The following is a 16040-nucleotide window of genomic DNA, read 5'->3' as shown; positions in this document are numbered from 1 at the left end:
CAGACTTATACACCAGGCATGCACAGGGTAACACACCACAAGCTCTCCTCACTCAATGGTGAATGCCCAAGCAAGCACATGCACCGAGAGATTAGTGCAGTAACTTGGTAAAATTCAGACTGGAACACAGATACTTCTGTCCTCTTAAACTTAACAAAATCTTTCTAGACAGAACATGACGGTGACAATTGATTACATGTTTTTTTTTTTACACACACACTCTGCATCCAAATTTAATTGAAGGGGTCTTTCAAAAACGACAAACCCTGTGAACATACAGACTGAGCAATGTCCAGATACATTACAAAAGCCGGATGTCAAGCAGTGTAACGCTGCACTACCATGCTTCTCAGCTTCAGGACTGTGTTGAGCACTGCACTCTCTTATGGCCGGCCACCAAAGAGAAACACCAAACATGATGGGCAGGTCAGGTCATTGAGTTTTGCTCCACTGACTTAGTCAGATAAACTAGTGTAACTTCTGTGACATAAACAGGTGAATGTACTGTCTTTTTCCCCCAGGTTTGGACAATCAAGAACGGAACACCTTTGATCAGTCCGCCTGAACTATCTGATCTCCCGGTGGCTCAGCACTTTAACTCCCCCTCCCATTCCCAATCTGACCTTTCTGTCTTGGGCCTCCTCCATTGTCAGAGTGAGGCCCAGGGCAAATTGGAGGAGCAGCACCTCATATTTAGCTTGGGTAGTTTACACCCCAGTGGTATGAACATTGACTTCTCTAACTTCAGATAGCCCTTGCTTTCCCTCTCCATCCCCTCCCCAGTTCTCCCACTAGTATTACTGTCTCCACCTACATTATATATTTGTCCTGCCCGCTCCCGACATCAGTCTGAAGAAGGGTCTCAACCCGAAACGTCGCCCATTCCCTCTCTCCAGAGATGCTGCCTCACCCGCTGAGTTTAAGTTGCTCCAGCATTTTGTGTCTGCCTAAGAACTAGAGGATATGAGTTTAAGACGAAGGGGGAAAGATTCGATTCAAACATGAGGGCCAACATTCTCACACAGTGGGGGTGGGCATATGGAATGAGCTGCCAGAAGTCGTTGAGACAGGTACAATAACATTTAAAAGTCATTTGGACAGTTAAGGTGGATATGAAAGGTTAAGAGGGATATGGGCGAAAGGAGACTAGCTTAGATGGGGCATCCTGGTTGGCATGGGCAAGCTGGGCTGAAGGGCCTGTTTCTGAGCAGTATGATTCTATGTTAGATCCTCAATCGTTGTGTGATATTCCGATTTCAGTTAGAATGACTGTCAATAACAGCCACGAACCTCATTGCATTTTCAAACACTAATCCAGATCTTAGAGAAGAATGGTGTGGATTTGAATCTGAGCCTTTGTGATAATCCTGGTGAAAGTGACCATAGTCACGGGAAACATGCCGTGTGCAGACTTGGGATTAAAGTTGCAATATGTATATATATATTAACATTATGGAGAAGCAGATATCTTGGGCCTTGTCCTGACACACTTCACATTGGAAACAAATGTTTATAAATCTATCGAGCTGTTGCCAGAGCTGCCCAGTTATTTTTTATCATGTACTGAAATTTGCACAACACTCAATGTCAAAAAATATATCATTTTAAACAGAATAAACCAAATAAAGGGAGGTTGCCACTTGTACATCCCAGGAAAGGATTGAATGATGGGCCACAGTGAGTAAAGTCCCCAGCTTAGTGGCAAGACAAATTATTTAAAATGTCAGAAAAGATCAAGTCCTGGGAGAATATATATCATGTCACGTGAATGCCAATCAGGTCTTTGCCTTAAGTTAAAGCAAAAACAAAATGCTGAAAACGCAGCAGGCCAACCAGCCCATGGGGAAAGAGCAAAGTTAATGTTTCAGGTCTAAGTCCCTTCCAAGGGTCCTTGACCTAAAATAGTATCGATGACACTGATGAGTGTGGCCAGCATTTGCTGCTTTTGTCAGATTCTCAGAACCAGGGATTTGATTTCCAGACCCGTTTCTCATGCCCCATGTTTGTTCCTGACCTCAGGTGCTGTTTATGAGCTGGTATCCTTTCCCCTTGTGACCCTATGGGTTTCTCTTGGGTATGCCAGTTTCCTCCCACTGCCCAAAGACATATTGGCTGACAAGTTAATTGGGGACTGTGAAATAGCCCTAATGTAAGTGGGTGGTGGAGGAGCTAGTGTAAAGGTGATGGGTACGTGAGAGAGAATTGGTCAATGGGGGATTGGGACTGATGAGATAACTCTGATAGCCAGCATAGGTTTGATGGGCCAAACAGCCTCCTTGCAATCCTTGCAGTTAACCAGAAATACATTTCTTAATCAGCATATGTTGGGATTCCAAATCAGATCAACAGGGTTTGCAAGAAAATGTGGGATTTAAAAGGCGGAAGATAGTTGTTTCATAAGTTGATGGGCAGAGAAACCGAACTTGATGAAACAATCTTACTGACTCGGGATTAACATCAATACATCAGAAATAAACAGATGCAACAAATCACAGGCTATTTGAAGGGATTTCACCACTGCCTCTGAGCAAAAATGAACACCTTTTTGGGGAATGGAAAACTATTTGCTTTGGAAAACATATTCTTGGAATCAAACTCAAAAGGGCCATCATGTTACACTCCCTCCACGTAAAGTGCTGGACTCAGCATATTTACAATTGTCGAGGCATTTCATAGGCATGTTATGGAAAATTGTATCGAGACACTTCTGCAAATAATATAATGTTCTGACAACAAGTTTGTCTTTCCACTCCATCTAATCTAACTCAGTGCTTACACTTCTGATATTTGGTTACAAACAATAATTTGTACTATACATTTATCATCTCAATGAATTTTCAATAAACTAATGTCAAATGGAAGAATTTAATTAACAAAACATAATGTAATTGATTGCAAGTCAGAGATGTCATGATACGGATGAGAATTTGCCCACTTTTTGCCAGCCACTGTACTGTTTGATTGGTGTTCTTTGGAGCTTTAAAAAACACAGAACTTAAGCAAATCCCCAAACTAAAGTATTATGAAAGTTATGGAAACAGATAACCAAATGACCACTTGGGAGCTGAGAGAGAAAGAAGTATTTGAAGTATAGTATATGCCTGTTTATAGTCTTCACTGCAAATTGCGTTGATAGCAATTGTTAATTAGTGTTACACCATGCGCACATTATTCTCCATCTCTGGTGTACAGCCTTGCATGGCACGCTATGCTTATCAAGGTGCTCTCGTTACATGATCAAACATATCCAATTTTCACAGGAGGGTGGTCATCATCATTTCCGAAAGATTTCAGGAGGCACAGCCACAATTTCTCAGCCACATTGTAATTTGTTTAATTGGAGAATTCAAGGTGTATTCCAACACTTTTGAGGCAGCAGAAATTATATTAGGGAGTGGGCAATTAAATACTTTTGAGTGTTTGCTGTTATGAAAAAGATTCAGTGAACCTCTTGGAGTTAGTGGAAAACTATGAGTGTGGGATAAATGGTGAGTTCACATTAGATGACAAACGATTGGAGAACTTCATGGAAGTGGAGAAAATAAAATCCCCAGGGCCTGATGACATGCAGCGCACATGGTGAAAGTTATTGTGGTGTTAGTGGTTGTTATCTTGCAAACATTGTACTAATTCTTGGATGGTTCCCATACCTGGGGAGCAGGTGTAACCTAATTTAAGGAAAGAAAAAGAAGAGAGAATATGGACTAATTCACCCAATATCAGCAATGCTCAAGATAGACACAACATGCTGGAGTAACTCAGCAGGACAGGCAGCTTCTCTGGAGAGAAGGAAGGGGTGATGTTTTCAGCTCCAGTTCATTAAGGACATGGTTCCCCAGACACATTGAAAATAATAACAGGGTCGGGTATGGATTTATGAAAGAGAATCATGTTCAACAAATCTTTGAGGTTGTAGCTAGCACTATAGAGGAGGAGGAAATCAGTGGCTGTGATATATTTGGACTTTCAGGTACCAGGCAAGATGCCATTAATCCAATTTAGAGGCCATGGACAGGACTGAGAATTGGGTAACTGACAAATGTCTTTTTCAGCTTGGGAAGATGACTGGCAAGAATCAGTGTTGGGGCATGAGATGCGAATAATCCAGATCATCAAATTGGACGAGGAAACTAAATGCAAGGAGTGCAAGTTATCTGATAAAAAAGCTGAGTGCCAGGATAGGTGGCGGGAAGCATGTCGATATGGTTCATGGGGATATGGACTGGTTTAATGAGTGGGTGAGGACATGGAAGAAGGGATACAAAGATACAATGCAGGCAGTCATCTACTTTGGGAGACAACATTTATAATAGCCGAGTGTATTTTAAATGGCAAGGTTCAAGGGTGCTCAGAAAGACCTGGGTATCTTTATACGACAATTGTAAGTTGGTCTTTATTTACGAGAAGGATTTGAGTACAAGTGTACAGGGTCCTGAAGAAACAGCTGTACCATGTACACAAAGATTTGTTGGGAGTAAGAATGACAAATGCTCCTACAGATTGTTTTTCCCTTTTAGTTTGTGTATTTTGAGTATTTAGATCAATCTTTTTTTACAGTGACTTTGTCTCTATTTAACATAAAAGAGCAAATTAGTTTTTTTAAGAAAATGCAGCTCATTCCCCTCCCCCACCCAACCCAAGCAAATTCCTGGCAGAGGTTAACAAGTTACCAAAAGCCTCCAACCTTAACATGACATCAATGATTTTGAAATCAGATTTATGTACATTTAGATCAACAGATCCCGGGAAACTACAAATGATTTTGAACACAACTACTGCCCTCCCACCGCACAACACAAGTCTTACTCAAAAAAAAAGATTTAGAAAGCTGAAAAACAAAAGTATAACTGGCTGAAGATCGAGACCACCAGCATCTGCCTACCTCCTACCGTCAACTTTTTCAGACGCTCCTTGCAGACTGCGATGTCTATGGGTAGGATTGCAAGAAACAGACAAAACAGAACAGCGAGCAAAACAGTTAGTTTAAAAGAAACAGTATAAGAAAGTGTCACAAGCAAAAGATCAAAGATTATTTGAATAATTGCAATTAAGCCTTTGGCAAGACAAATGTAATTAGTTGCGATTTCATGATTGCTGATGCAATGTAAACACACCAAAGGATCAACAGCAAAATACTAAAATAAAAGTAAAATAACTTTAGGGGTATTCGGGGGTTGGCAACTCTGATCATTCATTTTGGAAATGTAAGGGGAATGGCTCTCAAGGCAAAGAGCACATATTTAGCGACCTGTATGCATTGCCTTGTTTAATCTACTTTGGGAACATGGTAATAATGATTCAGTTGGCAAATTGGGCTCGCTATATCAAGCTTTTGAGTTCAAGACCAAATTATTATAGAATAATGCTTTTAATTGTAAGCCCACAATGCTTAAGAAAATTGAATTACATTTTTTTTTTAAAACGTATCAAATTTAGCAACTTAAAAATGCCCAGATCTCAAGGAGTTTGATTTCAATCTTAGCATTGGCATAGTTTCAACTGATCCTTCAGAAACATCCACCATCCTGTGGGTTGGTCAAATGTACGTCATGGAAAATGCAAATGATTCCTACTCTATTAATGGATGATCACATTCACTGACATTGGAAAAAGAAATTGGAATTTTAACAATTACAATTTCTAAACATCATTAATTACACAGTTTTTTAAATATATACTTTCAGAATAGATTCAGATGCTGATCACTGTTTGGGTCTCAACTGCATCAAACAGCATTAATAATGCAGCATAAAATAGAATGAAATGAAATGAAAGCGATTTTGAAGAAATGGATCATGCGTTGTAACACACGACAATGTTCTAGGGCACAGGTTTTGGTGCGTCATGGATGAGAACGGAGTTTGCTACTCGCACAGTCACAGATTAGTATCCAAATTATCAGCCTCTAAACATCCAAAAAGCATGGTTCACAGTAACCCCTCCACTCAAGTACGTCAGGCATCGGGGTTTAAAGCTCCAATCCAACCACAGAATAGGAATAGAACATCCCACCTTTACTGCCATCCATTTTATAACCAGGTGAAGCTAAAAAAAAAAAAAAAATGTAGATAGAAGCTAGGATGTGGGAATATCAGCTGCTCGGCCAGGTTACAGGGAAAAATATTAACCAAACCCACTGGTTACCATAGCAATAATCTTTAGCAGATTGAGATTAGAGAAAGGCTTCTTTCCACCTGAAGTCTCTGTGCAGCTTGTCATTGTTGCATTTGTTAAATAGCAGGTTGATTTATAATCAATCCTAATCTGTGAGATAAAGCAGTCATATTTAGTGTGGCAGATGGCAAACACCACTCAACAATTCTTTAACCTCCACCACAAGCTATTTTTCCCCTATGTACATAAAAAATTAATTTCATGAATAAAGAGAAAAACTAATTGAATTCTATCTGTGAGAGTCCACATGAAGGAACTCAAAGTGTAACGGGTCAGGGAGCTAAACAGTTACCCCAGATTGTGAATGCAATGAAGCAAGATTTGATAAATGCCAAATATTGCAGCTTCTTGCAATAAGATGGCGATAAATGGCCAAGTGATGGATATGCCACTCCGGAAGTCCGAATAGTTTTAAGATGTGATTAAAAAATGGGCTGGTTATTTACCCGTGCCTGGGAAACAAGACCCAAAAAGATGTGCCAAATATCGGCTCTGCTGCCACAGGTACAGTCCACTGCCAGAAACCACGTGAATTGTAGCAGGACCCACGAGAAACAAGAAGACTTTCCATTTCTCCCCTTGTGCTGCAGTAAAGGGCATGAAAACTGTAGAATGCATCGACTCTAAGCTAAACGCGCAATTCCTCACTCACGTTTAACTAGAAATGGGACAAAACTCCTTTTAGGAAGGGAAAATATGTCTGTCGTTCTCCCAAGCTACAAGTGAAATTCACAAGATGATTGACCTCTTGATAATAAAGAGTTTGGATGCTTGACAGTAGAAACACTGAGAAGTATTAAACAATGCTAGATTTACGCAAAAACCCAATCAGTGAGTCCACTTCCAAAATATTTCATGGCCTGCAGAAGACTTGGGAGATTGCAGGATCATGAAAGAAAAAATATAGAATCGGAGAAGTTGTTGGAGAAATTAATTCAAGAACAAATTTGAAATAGGGTTTGAACAAGGGTTTCCTCCTGGTGCTCTGGTTTCCTCCCACATCCCAAAGACATGCGGGTTTGCAGGTTAATAATCCCTAGTGTGCAAAAAGTGGGATACCATTAGAGCTAGTGTGAACTAAAGGACCAAAGGGCCCGTTTCCATGCTGCATCTCTCCAAACTTTAAAATAAAGTGCTGCTGTACTGAGGGGGGAAGAGGAAAGAGGGAACTGCCTGGACTACTCAAAGAGTTGACACAGACGTAAAGGACCAAACAGTCTCTACGGGTGCTGTAATAGCTTGATTCCATTCATGATGATCGACAAAATAGGCTGTATCGAGGTTGTCTGATGACAACAGCCTCAGAGACGGAAGCAATAAAACAAAACAGGCTTGTTTCAAAATATTTAAGAAGGAACTGCAGATGCTGGAAAATCGAAGGTGGACAAAAAAGCTGGAGAAACTCAGCGGGTGCAGCAGCATCTATGGAGCGAAGGAAATAGGCAACGTTTTGGGCCGAAACCCGGAAGGGTTTCGGCCCGAAACGTTGCCTATTTCCTTCAGGGTTTCGGCCCGAAACGTTGCCTATTTCCTTCAGGGTTTCGGCCCGAAACGTTGCCTATTTCCTTCAGGGTTTCGGCCCGAAACGTTGCCCATTTCCTTCGCTCCATAGATGCTGCTGCACCCGCTGAGTTTCTCCAGCTTTTTTGCGTACCTTTGTTTCAAAATATGCTCTTCTAGAAATTCCAGAGCATTATCAAATGCTGCAAGAAGCAAAAAAAAACAAATTATTTGGTGTTCTGTAATTAGTCTATTCAGCAACTTTTTAATGTATTGTGTTATTTTGCCCTGATATCTGAAAAAAGACTAAACACAAACACTGCCAATGGAGTGGAGGCCAAGGACACAGTCTACTACTGTGACATGCAGCAGGCCTGGAACGTGCCTGAACTCCACAAGGACAGGACTGGCTCAACATCCAGTTAAAACATTACTGCAAATGCAGCAGCAGCAGTTGCAAATGGAACGGAATACTTTATTGTCACATGTGGCAAGGCACAGGGCGATTCTTTGCTTGCGTACCCAATGTATACTAATGCCTGCCACCCACGGTGTCGACAAAGCACGCCAGCTCCTCCTATTGTTCTCTTCTACCCCCATGGCAGTTCCCTCACACCATTGTTCTTCCCCGGTAAAATACGTGGACAAGGACAGCAGCCCACTGCCACAGCACATCACCTCTGCTCTCTGAAAGGCTGCACAGTTCACACTGATCATCACTCCATTCCTGTTTCAACTTGGAAACAATACAACTAAGCAACCACACTTATCAGGTACCTGTGAACTATTTCAAAGTGTGCCATATACAATGAGTTACCTTTGAAGTGGTGTCATTATGTGGATATAGGCAAAGTTGCCAACTATTTCACACAAGAGAGCATGCCACAAACGACAGAAAGATGGATTGCCAATAAGCTGAAGATAGACACAAAGCGTGCGGGGAGGAACTGCAGATGCTGGTTTAAACCGCAGACAGACAGACAGACAAAAAGCTGGAGTAATTTAGCGGGACAGGCAGCATCTCTGGAGAAAAAGGGTGGGTGACATTTGGGGTCTGAATCCTTCTGCAAACTGAAAGGGGAGGGAAGTGGAGGTAAGAAAAGGCCAAAACAAAGCAGGGCCAGCAACAGATTAAGAGCCAATGAGCTGTTGATTCAGGACAGGACATGGAACAATTTTGAGGTTTAAAGACTAGCCAGGTGGCCAGGCAAACCAAGGCTTAGTATCTCTCCTCCTTTGGCAAAAGATTCTTTGCTTAATAATCACAAACAGTATTGAATCATCTCCAAAGATCAAAAAGTTTCAGTTGAATGCTGTGGCCATTATTTCTAGTACTGTGTGCAATGACCTTCCAGGAAACGATGTACATTATTTTATTTTAAAAATTATAATCTGCATTGCTTTGTACAAAAACTGCAGTTTTAACTATCGTAAACTGAAAACACTTTGGATAAAATAAGATAATTTTAAAATGATAGGAACTTTGGCATATGTTAGATATATTAACGCAAGAACAAAGATAAATTTGAAAATGTACAAGTGAGATCTGAAAAACAAAATGAAGACAAAAATGTACAAGATTAGCTTGGGAAGATTAGGGCTTGGGAGTGTACTGTGTGTACGGGTGACTGTAACAGGGAACATCTGAGGTGTTACATATCAATTAGAGCACATCTTTAATATAAGGTGCTAACATTTACTGCAAGAGAGGGATAGTAGATTGGAATAGTGGGGCCATTAAATGGTTTGCAATGCTTCAAGTTTAAGGTCTGCTGGGTTTAACTGAATATATTTTTGTTTGCTGAGAAATGCAAGGATGAAAATTGTAGGAGCTCTTATCAAAATCTTCAAGTTGACAAAGGACTGAAGACATTTAAAATTTACACTCCCATTTAAAAAACAAATTGCAATATTATTCTGGGGGGGGAAGAAAGAACAGATTGTTAACGGCAAACAGTTCATCAAGTAACAGAGGAAACTAGGGTGGTATAACTGTTGTACAAGGATTTTCAAAGGTTACCATAAAATAGACTTTCTAGCAGTCTTGAAACCCATAGGATTAAAAGGACAGCTAGAAGGTTAATACTAAATTACATTAAGAGGGCATTGGTGAAAGGATTTTATTTCAGACCAGTTGGAAGGGTGCAGTGTTGTTCCCCAGAAGTGAATGTTTTCCTTCATAATACGTCAATGATCCTGCAATGGATATGCAGACGAAATGTGTAGGGAGGAACTGCAGATGCTTGTTTAAACCGAAGATAGACACAAAAAGCTGGAGTAACTCAGCGGGACAGGCAGCAAAGTGGAGAAAAGGAACGGGTGACGTTTAGGGTCGAGGGTCTTCTTTAAACTGAAGGGTCTCGACCAGAAACATCACCCATTCCTTTTCTCCAGAGATGCTGCATGACTCCAGCTTTTTGTGTCTATAATGGATGTGCAGAGCATCGCTTCTAATATGCAGGTTACATGAATCTCAAATGCAGTGTCGGGTGTCAGCAGACCTGCTGTGCCAAATTTAAAATGAAAGTATTCTCTTTTTTGTGGAAAGAATGACTACGTGCAACATAAACAAAGTGACACAACTTTAAAATGGATGCTAGAAGAGAGATGTGGAATTACGTGTACATTTGAGGGGGCAGAATAGCTCAAGAATCCGGCTTTTTTTTTAAAAAAGGATCCTTAGTTTTGTAAACGGGGGGGGGGGGGGGGGGGGAAGCACAAAAAGAAGGAAGTTTTACAAAACACTGATTTGTTCTTAGCTGAAGTACTACAGCCAAATCCAGTCACTGCATTTTTCGAATGCCTTCAAGACGTCTAGAGAATGCAGAGATTTATTAAGATGACATCAGAATAAAAGCCTTCAATTTACACAGAGAGACCAGAGAACTTGGTATTATTGTTATTAATAATAATTCATGGAAAGTGGATGTTGTTGGCAATGTCAGCACTCATTGCCCTTCTCTAAATGACCTTGAACTGAGGAAGCAGTTAAGAGTTAACTCGTTTGGTAGAGACTTGTGAAAAAGGAACTGGATGTCTTTCTTGAAGGATGACCAGAATCATTCTCCCCAGAGCAGCAACAATTAGCCTGCTAAATATAGCAAAATGTCCAAAGTATTGTACAGGACTTGTACATTGCAGATTGTAATGGCAGTCCTATACAGGGATATTGTCATTGACAAAGACTCTGGTAACAAAATATGGGCTTTATAAAGAGTGCTATTCATATAGCATCATTCATATCCCTTTCAGAATACCCTGAAACATTTTAAAAAAACTCAAACGATTCTGTGGAAGTCAATGATGGAAAAGAGTTTCCAGAGACTCCAGAGGATATTCAAGATGACAGGCAACCTGCACTTCCTAAGAGTGTGAAGCAAATTCAGTAATTAAATTCTTGGAAAAAATGTTAGGCTAAGGGGAAAGAGTAAGGCTGAAAACTAACGGTGCCTCTTTAAAAGAGCAGAGGGCCAAATGACAATGTGTAACACTGTAGAGTATAACACTAGCCTCACTTCTGAGGCTAGTCTTAAGATCAAGATTTGTCAATGGTAACACAAAATGAAGGAAAGGGACTTTAGGACTTTGGAATTACGCGAGTCCCTATTGACCTTTAGTAAATAAATGTTTTCCCCACAAATCACAAAAAAAGGAAGGGTTAAGAATGTTTATTTGTTAATAAAAGATGACACAAAGTGCTGGAGTAACTCAGCGGGTCAGGCAGCATCTGTGGTGAACATGGACAAGTGGCGTTTCGGGTTGGGGCACTATATCAATCTAAGGAAGGGTCCCAACCTGAAACGTCACTAATCCATGATCTCCAGAGATGCTGCCTGACCAGTTGAGTTACTCTGTATAAACCAGCATCTGCAGTTCCTTGTTTATTTGTTTGTATTATGCATCGGATGTGAGCCTGAACAATGATTTTCGTACACGTTGCAGCTTTACAGGCACCGTATGCCTTCTCCCTAACCCCTGCCAATGAGGCTCTTTAACCAGTTCATTAGAGCCGTCTTGGAACTTGTAAAGCTGCACTCTAATTGCTCTTCCAACCGACCATGTTTGGCTTGGCTGTAACGGTTAGATACCAGTAGGAAAGAGACCATCTCTGTGGTACTCACAACTGCAGCATATCCGACCAGGGAAGTCCATTGTTTAATGGGCTGATCAAGAACATTAAGTCAAAGTGGCCTCCAGCTTGAGTTGCAGAATGCAGACTTGGTCCCGGTTCGTACAAGATCAGCTGAGCAATGTATTGTCACTATCGTTTCACCATCCACCTGGGCGATCGTTTACGATGAACACCTTTGCTCAGTCCACCTGGACCTACCTGATCTCCCGGTTGCTGGACACTTTAATTCCCCATCCGAGACCTTTCTGTCCTTGGTCTCCTCCATTGTGAGAGTGAGACGAAATGCAAATTGGAGGAACAGCATCTAATATGCGGCTTGGGCATCATACACCACAGCGGTGTGAATATTGATGTATCTAACTTCAAATAACCCCGGCATTCCCTCTCTCTCCATCCCCTCCCCCACCCAAGTCACACCAGCCTTTCGTTTTCAACCAACAAACGGCTCACAACGGCCTGTTTCCTTTATCATCGTTTTTTGTTTGCATATCTTTCATTCACTGTTCTTCATCATCTCCAGTTTCCTCTCCCTGACTAGTCTGAAGAAGTCTAGTCTTGACCCGAAACGTTACCCATTCCTTCTCTCCAGAGATGCTGCCTGTCCCGCTGAGTTACTCCAGCATTGTGTCTAGTTTTTCTATCTTCCCAACTCATTTCTGAGCAACAGAACAGCTAATGGTTAACACGTTCTTCAACGATGTTGACCTTGGTTATGGTAGGAAGCAGGCCTGTGTTCAGGAGGATTAAAAGAATATTGAAATGGGCAATTGAAAGTACTGAACAAACCAATCCTTATAATAGTATCCAGGTCCCTAAAGCAGATAAAGGACACAAAGCAACCTGTTCCTCTCGATGCGTGTCAATGGCAACTAATTGAACAATGTGTTTACACGACAAAGCATTCGTTTGACATTGAGAGAAAGCAAAATCAGCAGAAATAATCTCACCTCTACAGTTAATGGCCATTAAGTGATTAGTGCGCAGATTCAAACTAACATGTGGATTAAAATGAAATCATTCCAGGATTAAGAGTGCCACAGGAAAGTTAAGGAAAACATTACCACAGCCACATTTTGAAATGTTTGGAAAGTTATTTCTGTACGCTGCTTTGACGTTTTTGAGATTCCACCTGTACAAAGAATCAAGGTGACACCAGCCAATAACAGCTAACATTAACTTCAGGCATATTCAAGATCACCTAGGCAGGACACTGTCTCAGAAACTGTGCAAATTAGAGCATAAACTAGCTCTGCCCACTATCAAACAGGGCCAAAGAAGAAAGTAGTTGTATCAAATTAGTCAAGGAAGTTGCAGCAGGAACAGAAATAAGTGATGTGGAATCTCTGCAAGAAAGAACATGCATCCATGTTGGTGACAGACTCAGTTGCACCTGGTTCCAAATGCTTCAGATTCACCAAAGTGGTTGAGAGTAGCTAGCAGGAGGAAAGCTTCGGAAGTATATTATGTGGGCGTGCCAGGACTCTAGTAACAACCCAGCACCTTTAACAGTGCGGCAAAGACTGGAGTCAAATTTAAATTTGCATTTGATACAAAACCAAATAACAAAAAATGTTGTGGAAGTTAACACATATGCAACTGCAGCAGAGATGAAGAGGCTTCATTATCTCCTCCAGTGCTGATTATCATGGCTAATTGTGCCAGTGTGAGTCAAGAGAGGCAGCAGATCTTGGAATGAGGTTCAGAAGTATTGTGCAGCAGAAGAGAATCATTTACATCTAAGAGGGGGGCAAACAATATGCATATTTTTGAGGGCAAACAGGTCATGGGAAGCCAGGGATATTGTTTGGACAAAGCACTTTGTTGCAGGGCCCCACCTAGGCGTTGCCTTTGTTCAATGTACAGCCTGCAGAAGTCAACATTTTGGAATCAGAGCCAGCTTACAGAACACGTGACGAGAGAGTCCAGAGCTTCATGCAACTTTCACAGCTCAAAACTGAAAGCCCAAACTCTAGGGTGAAAAAAAAACTAGACAGAGGTGCTCAAACAGAGGGATGCCATCCATTCGATAGCCCTCACCAAGTCCGTTTGAGGAAGTGGCTAGGTTAGCTGGAACGGACGCTTCCAAGTCCGCATCCAGAATTCCTAAAGGGTCCAGCTGTGCAACATGATGTCCTCGGATCTAGAAAACGAGGAAGGGGAGAGGGAGGGGAAGAAAACGGAGAAGAGGGGGAAGGGAGGAAAATGAACAATTTACATATTTTCAAAAAGATTCATAATTTTAAAACATCTCACCAAGGTTGGAGGTGCCAACAGGAAAAGCAGTACGAGACTCATCAAAATCTACAATATTAATGCCAAGTGGATCAAGCTTAGTGATGTGATGACCCCTGACCTGTGAATTAAGGAACAAGAATATTCAAGAACAAATATGCTTTGCTGAGGTACGACAATAGTACTTACACATTTCAAGTACCTTCATTAGATCACTTAGACTGGATTGCAAGCCTCTGTAATTCTACACTGAAATACACAGAATTATAGTTTAAACAACGTGTATAATGTGAATTATATAGATTGAATCTAAAAGCTGTGGATAGTAGTGCATCTCATGCACTCTCTTCTGATGGTGCATATAGAGTCAAGATGTGATACAGTGTGGAAACATGCCCTTTGGTCCAACCTGCCCACACCGGCCAACATGTCCCAGCTACACTAGTCCCACCTGCCCGCATTTGGACCATATCCCTCCTACCTCCTCTGGCAGCTTGTTCCATACAAAGGTTATCCATCAGATTCCTAATAAATTGGTTCCCTTTCACCTTAAACCTATGTCCTCTGGTCCTCGATTCACCTACTCTGGGCGAGAGACTCTGTGCATCTACCCGATCTATGCCTCTCATGCTTTTATACACCTCTATAAGATCACCCCTCATCCTCCTGCGCTCCAAGGAATAGAATCCCAGCCTACTCAACCTCTCCCAATAGTTCACACCCTCTGGCCCTGGCAACATCCTTCCCTGTACCCTTTCCAGCTTGACAACATCTTTTCTATAGCATGGTGCCCAGAACTGAACACAATATTCTAAATGCGGTCTCACCAATGTATAATACAACTGCAATATTACCTCCCAACTTCTGTACTCAATATTCTGACTGATGAAGGCCAATGTGCCAAAAGCCTTTTTGACCACCCGACCTACCTGCGACTCCACTTTCCAGAAACCATGCACCTGAAATCCTAGATCCTTCTTTTCTACAACACTCCACAGAACCCTACCATTCTCTGTGTAGGTCCTGCCCATGTTAGACATCCCAAAATGCACCATCTCACAATTCTCTATATTAAATTCCATCAACCATTCGACAGCCCACCTGGCCTGACATCTATAGCCCTGCCCTCATCGACCTTTTTGGACCCGTTGCAGATAAGAAAGATTTAGAAAGATTTCAGGCCAAAAGCAGATAGGTGGAACTAGAGTAGAAGGAGAATCTTGGTCGCCGTGGGCAAATTGGACCGAATGACCCGTTTCAATGCTGTGATACCCTGCTCTCTCTGTTGCTCCTCTGAGGACAGTTTTACTGCAATAGAGCAACTTCATTACAGGCCAGTATTATAATCAAATCATAGCGTCAGAGGCATTCAGCATGGAAACAGGTCCTTCGGCCCAACTTGCCCATGCCGACTAACATGGCCCATCTACACTAGTCCCACCAGCCTGCATTTGGCTCATATCCCTCTAAACCGTTCCTATGTACCAGTCCAAATGTTTCTTAAACGTTGCGATGGTACCTGCCTTAACTACCTGCTCCAGCAACTCGTTCCATACACCCACCACAAATATAAAATAAAATTAGCATAACAAATGGATCTCAATATTGTCTTTATCTGCAGTAAATGTGTCAAATATCATGTGCATGCGAGAAATCTAGTGTAGCAGCATCAGCTCAGCTGAACATCTCGTGGCATCGACCCTTTCATGATTCCAAAGAGAACGCAAACTATTCATTGAGAGGTGCCTGGAAAAAACAGCAAGTAAAACAAACTCCAACAGATGGTGTTTACCCTGGATCTGGTTGTAAAGGTTACCTGAAAGTGTAAGGTGGCAATGTTCAAAGCATCAATGTTAAAGCAACCAACCCAATCTGGTTTCAAAATCATACAAGCAGAGTCAAGGCACAACACAAGCAGTTCTTTTACAATAGTACCACAAAGGACACCCATTGGTGAGAAAGATGTAATTTGAAGTATATTTTTATTTATTGACAAATATTC

General features: G+C 41.5%; 1 protein-coding gene across 7 annotated transcripts in view; it reads right to left on the bottom strand.

The window, feature by feature from the left end:
• LOC129713403 (2-oxoglutarate dehydrogenase complex component E1) overlaps nt 1-16040 on the bottom strand; it is a 64743-nt gene that overhangs the window by 26400 nt on the left and 22303 nt on the right. For 3 of the 7 annotated variants that reach the window (XM_055662436.1, XM_055662439.1, XM_055662437.1), the window contains exons 4-5: nt 13844-13946; nt 4883-4927 (exon numbers count right to left, since the gene is read on the bottom strand). In XM_055662436.1, coding sequence (XP_055518411.1) covers nt 4883-4927; nt 13844-13946 — 148 coding nt within the window. Of the gene's footprint in view, nt 1-4882; nt 4928-13843; nt 13947-14059; nt 14160-16040 lie in introns of all 7 variants that reach the window. The other 4 variants (XM_055662438.1, XM_055662440.1, XM_055662442.1 and 1 more) reach the window with 3 other exon arrangements.

The sequence above is a fragment of the Leucoraja erinacea genome, chromosome 35 (assembly GCF_028641065.1).
Source record: "Leucoraja erinacea ecotype New England chromosome 35, Leri_hhj_1, whole genome shotgun sequence".
In the NCBI taxonomy this organism is placed as follows: domain Eukaryota; kingdom Metazoa; phylum Chordata; class Chondrichthyes; order Rajiformes; family Rajidae; genus Leucoraja; species Leucoraja erinaceus.
Note: the sequence above shows the minus strand (reverse complement) of the source record. Positions and strands in the feature narration are given on the sequence as shown.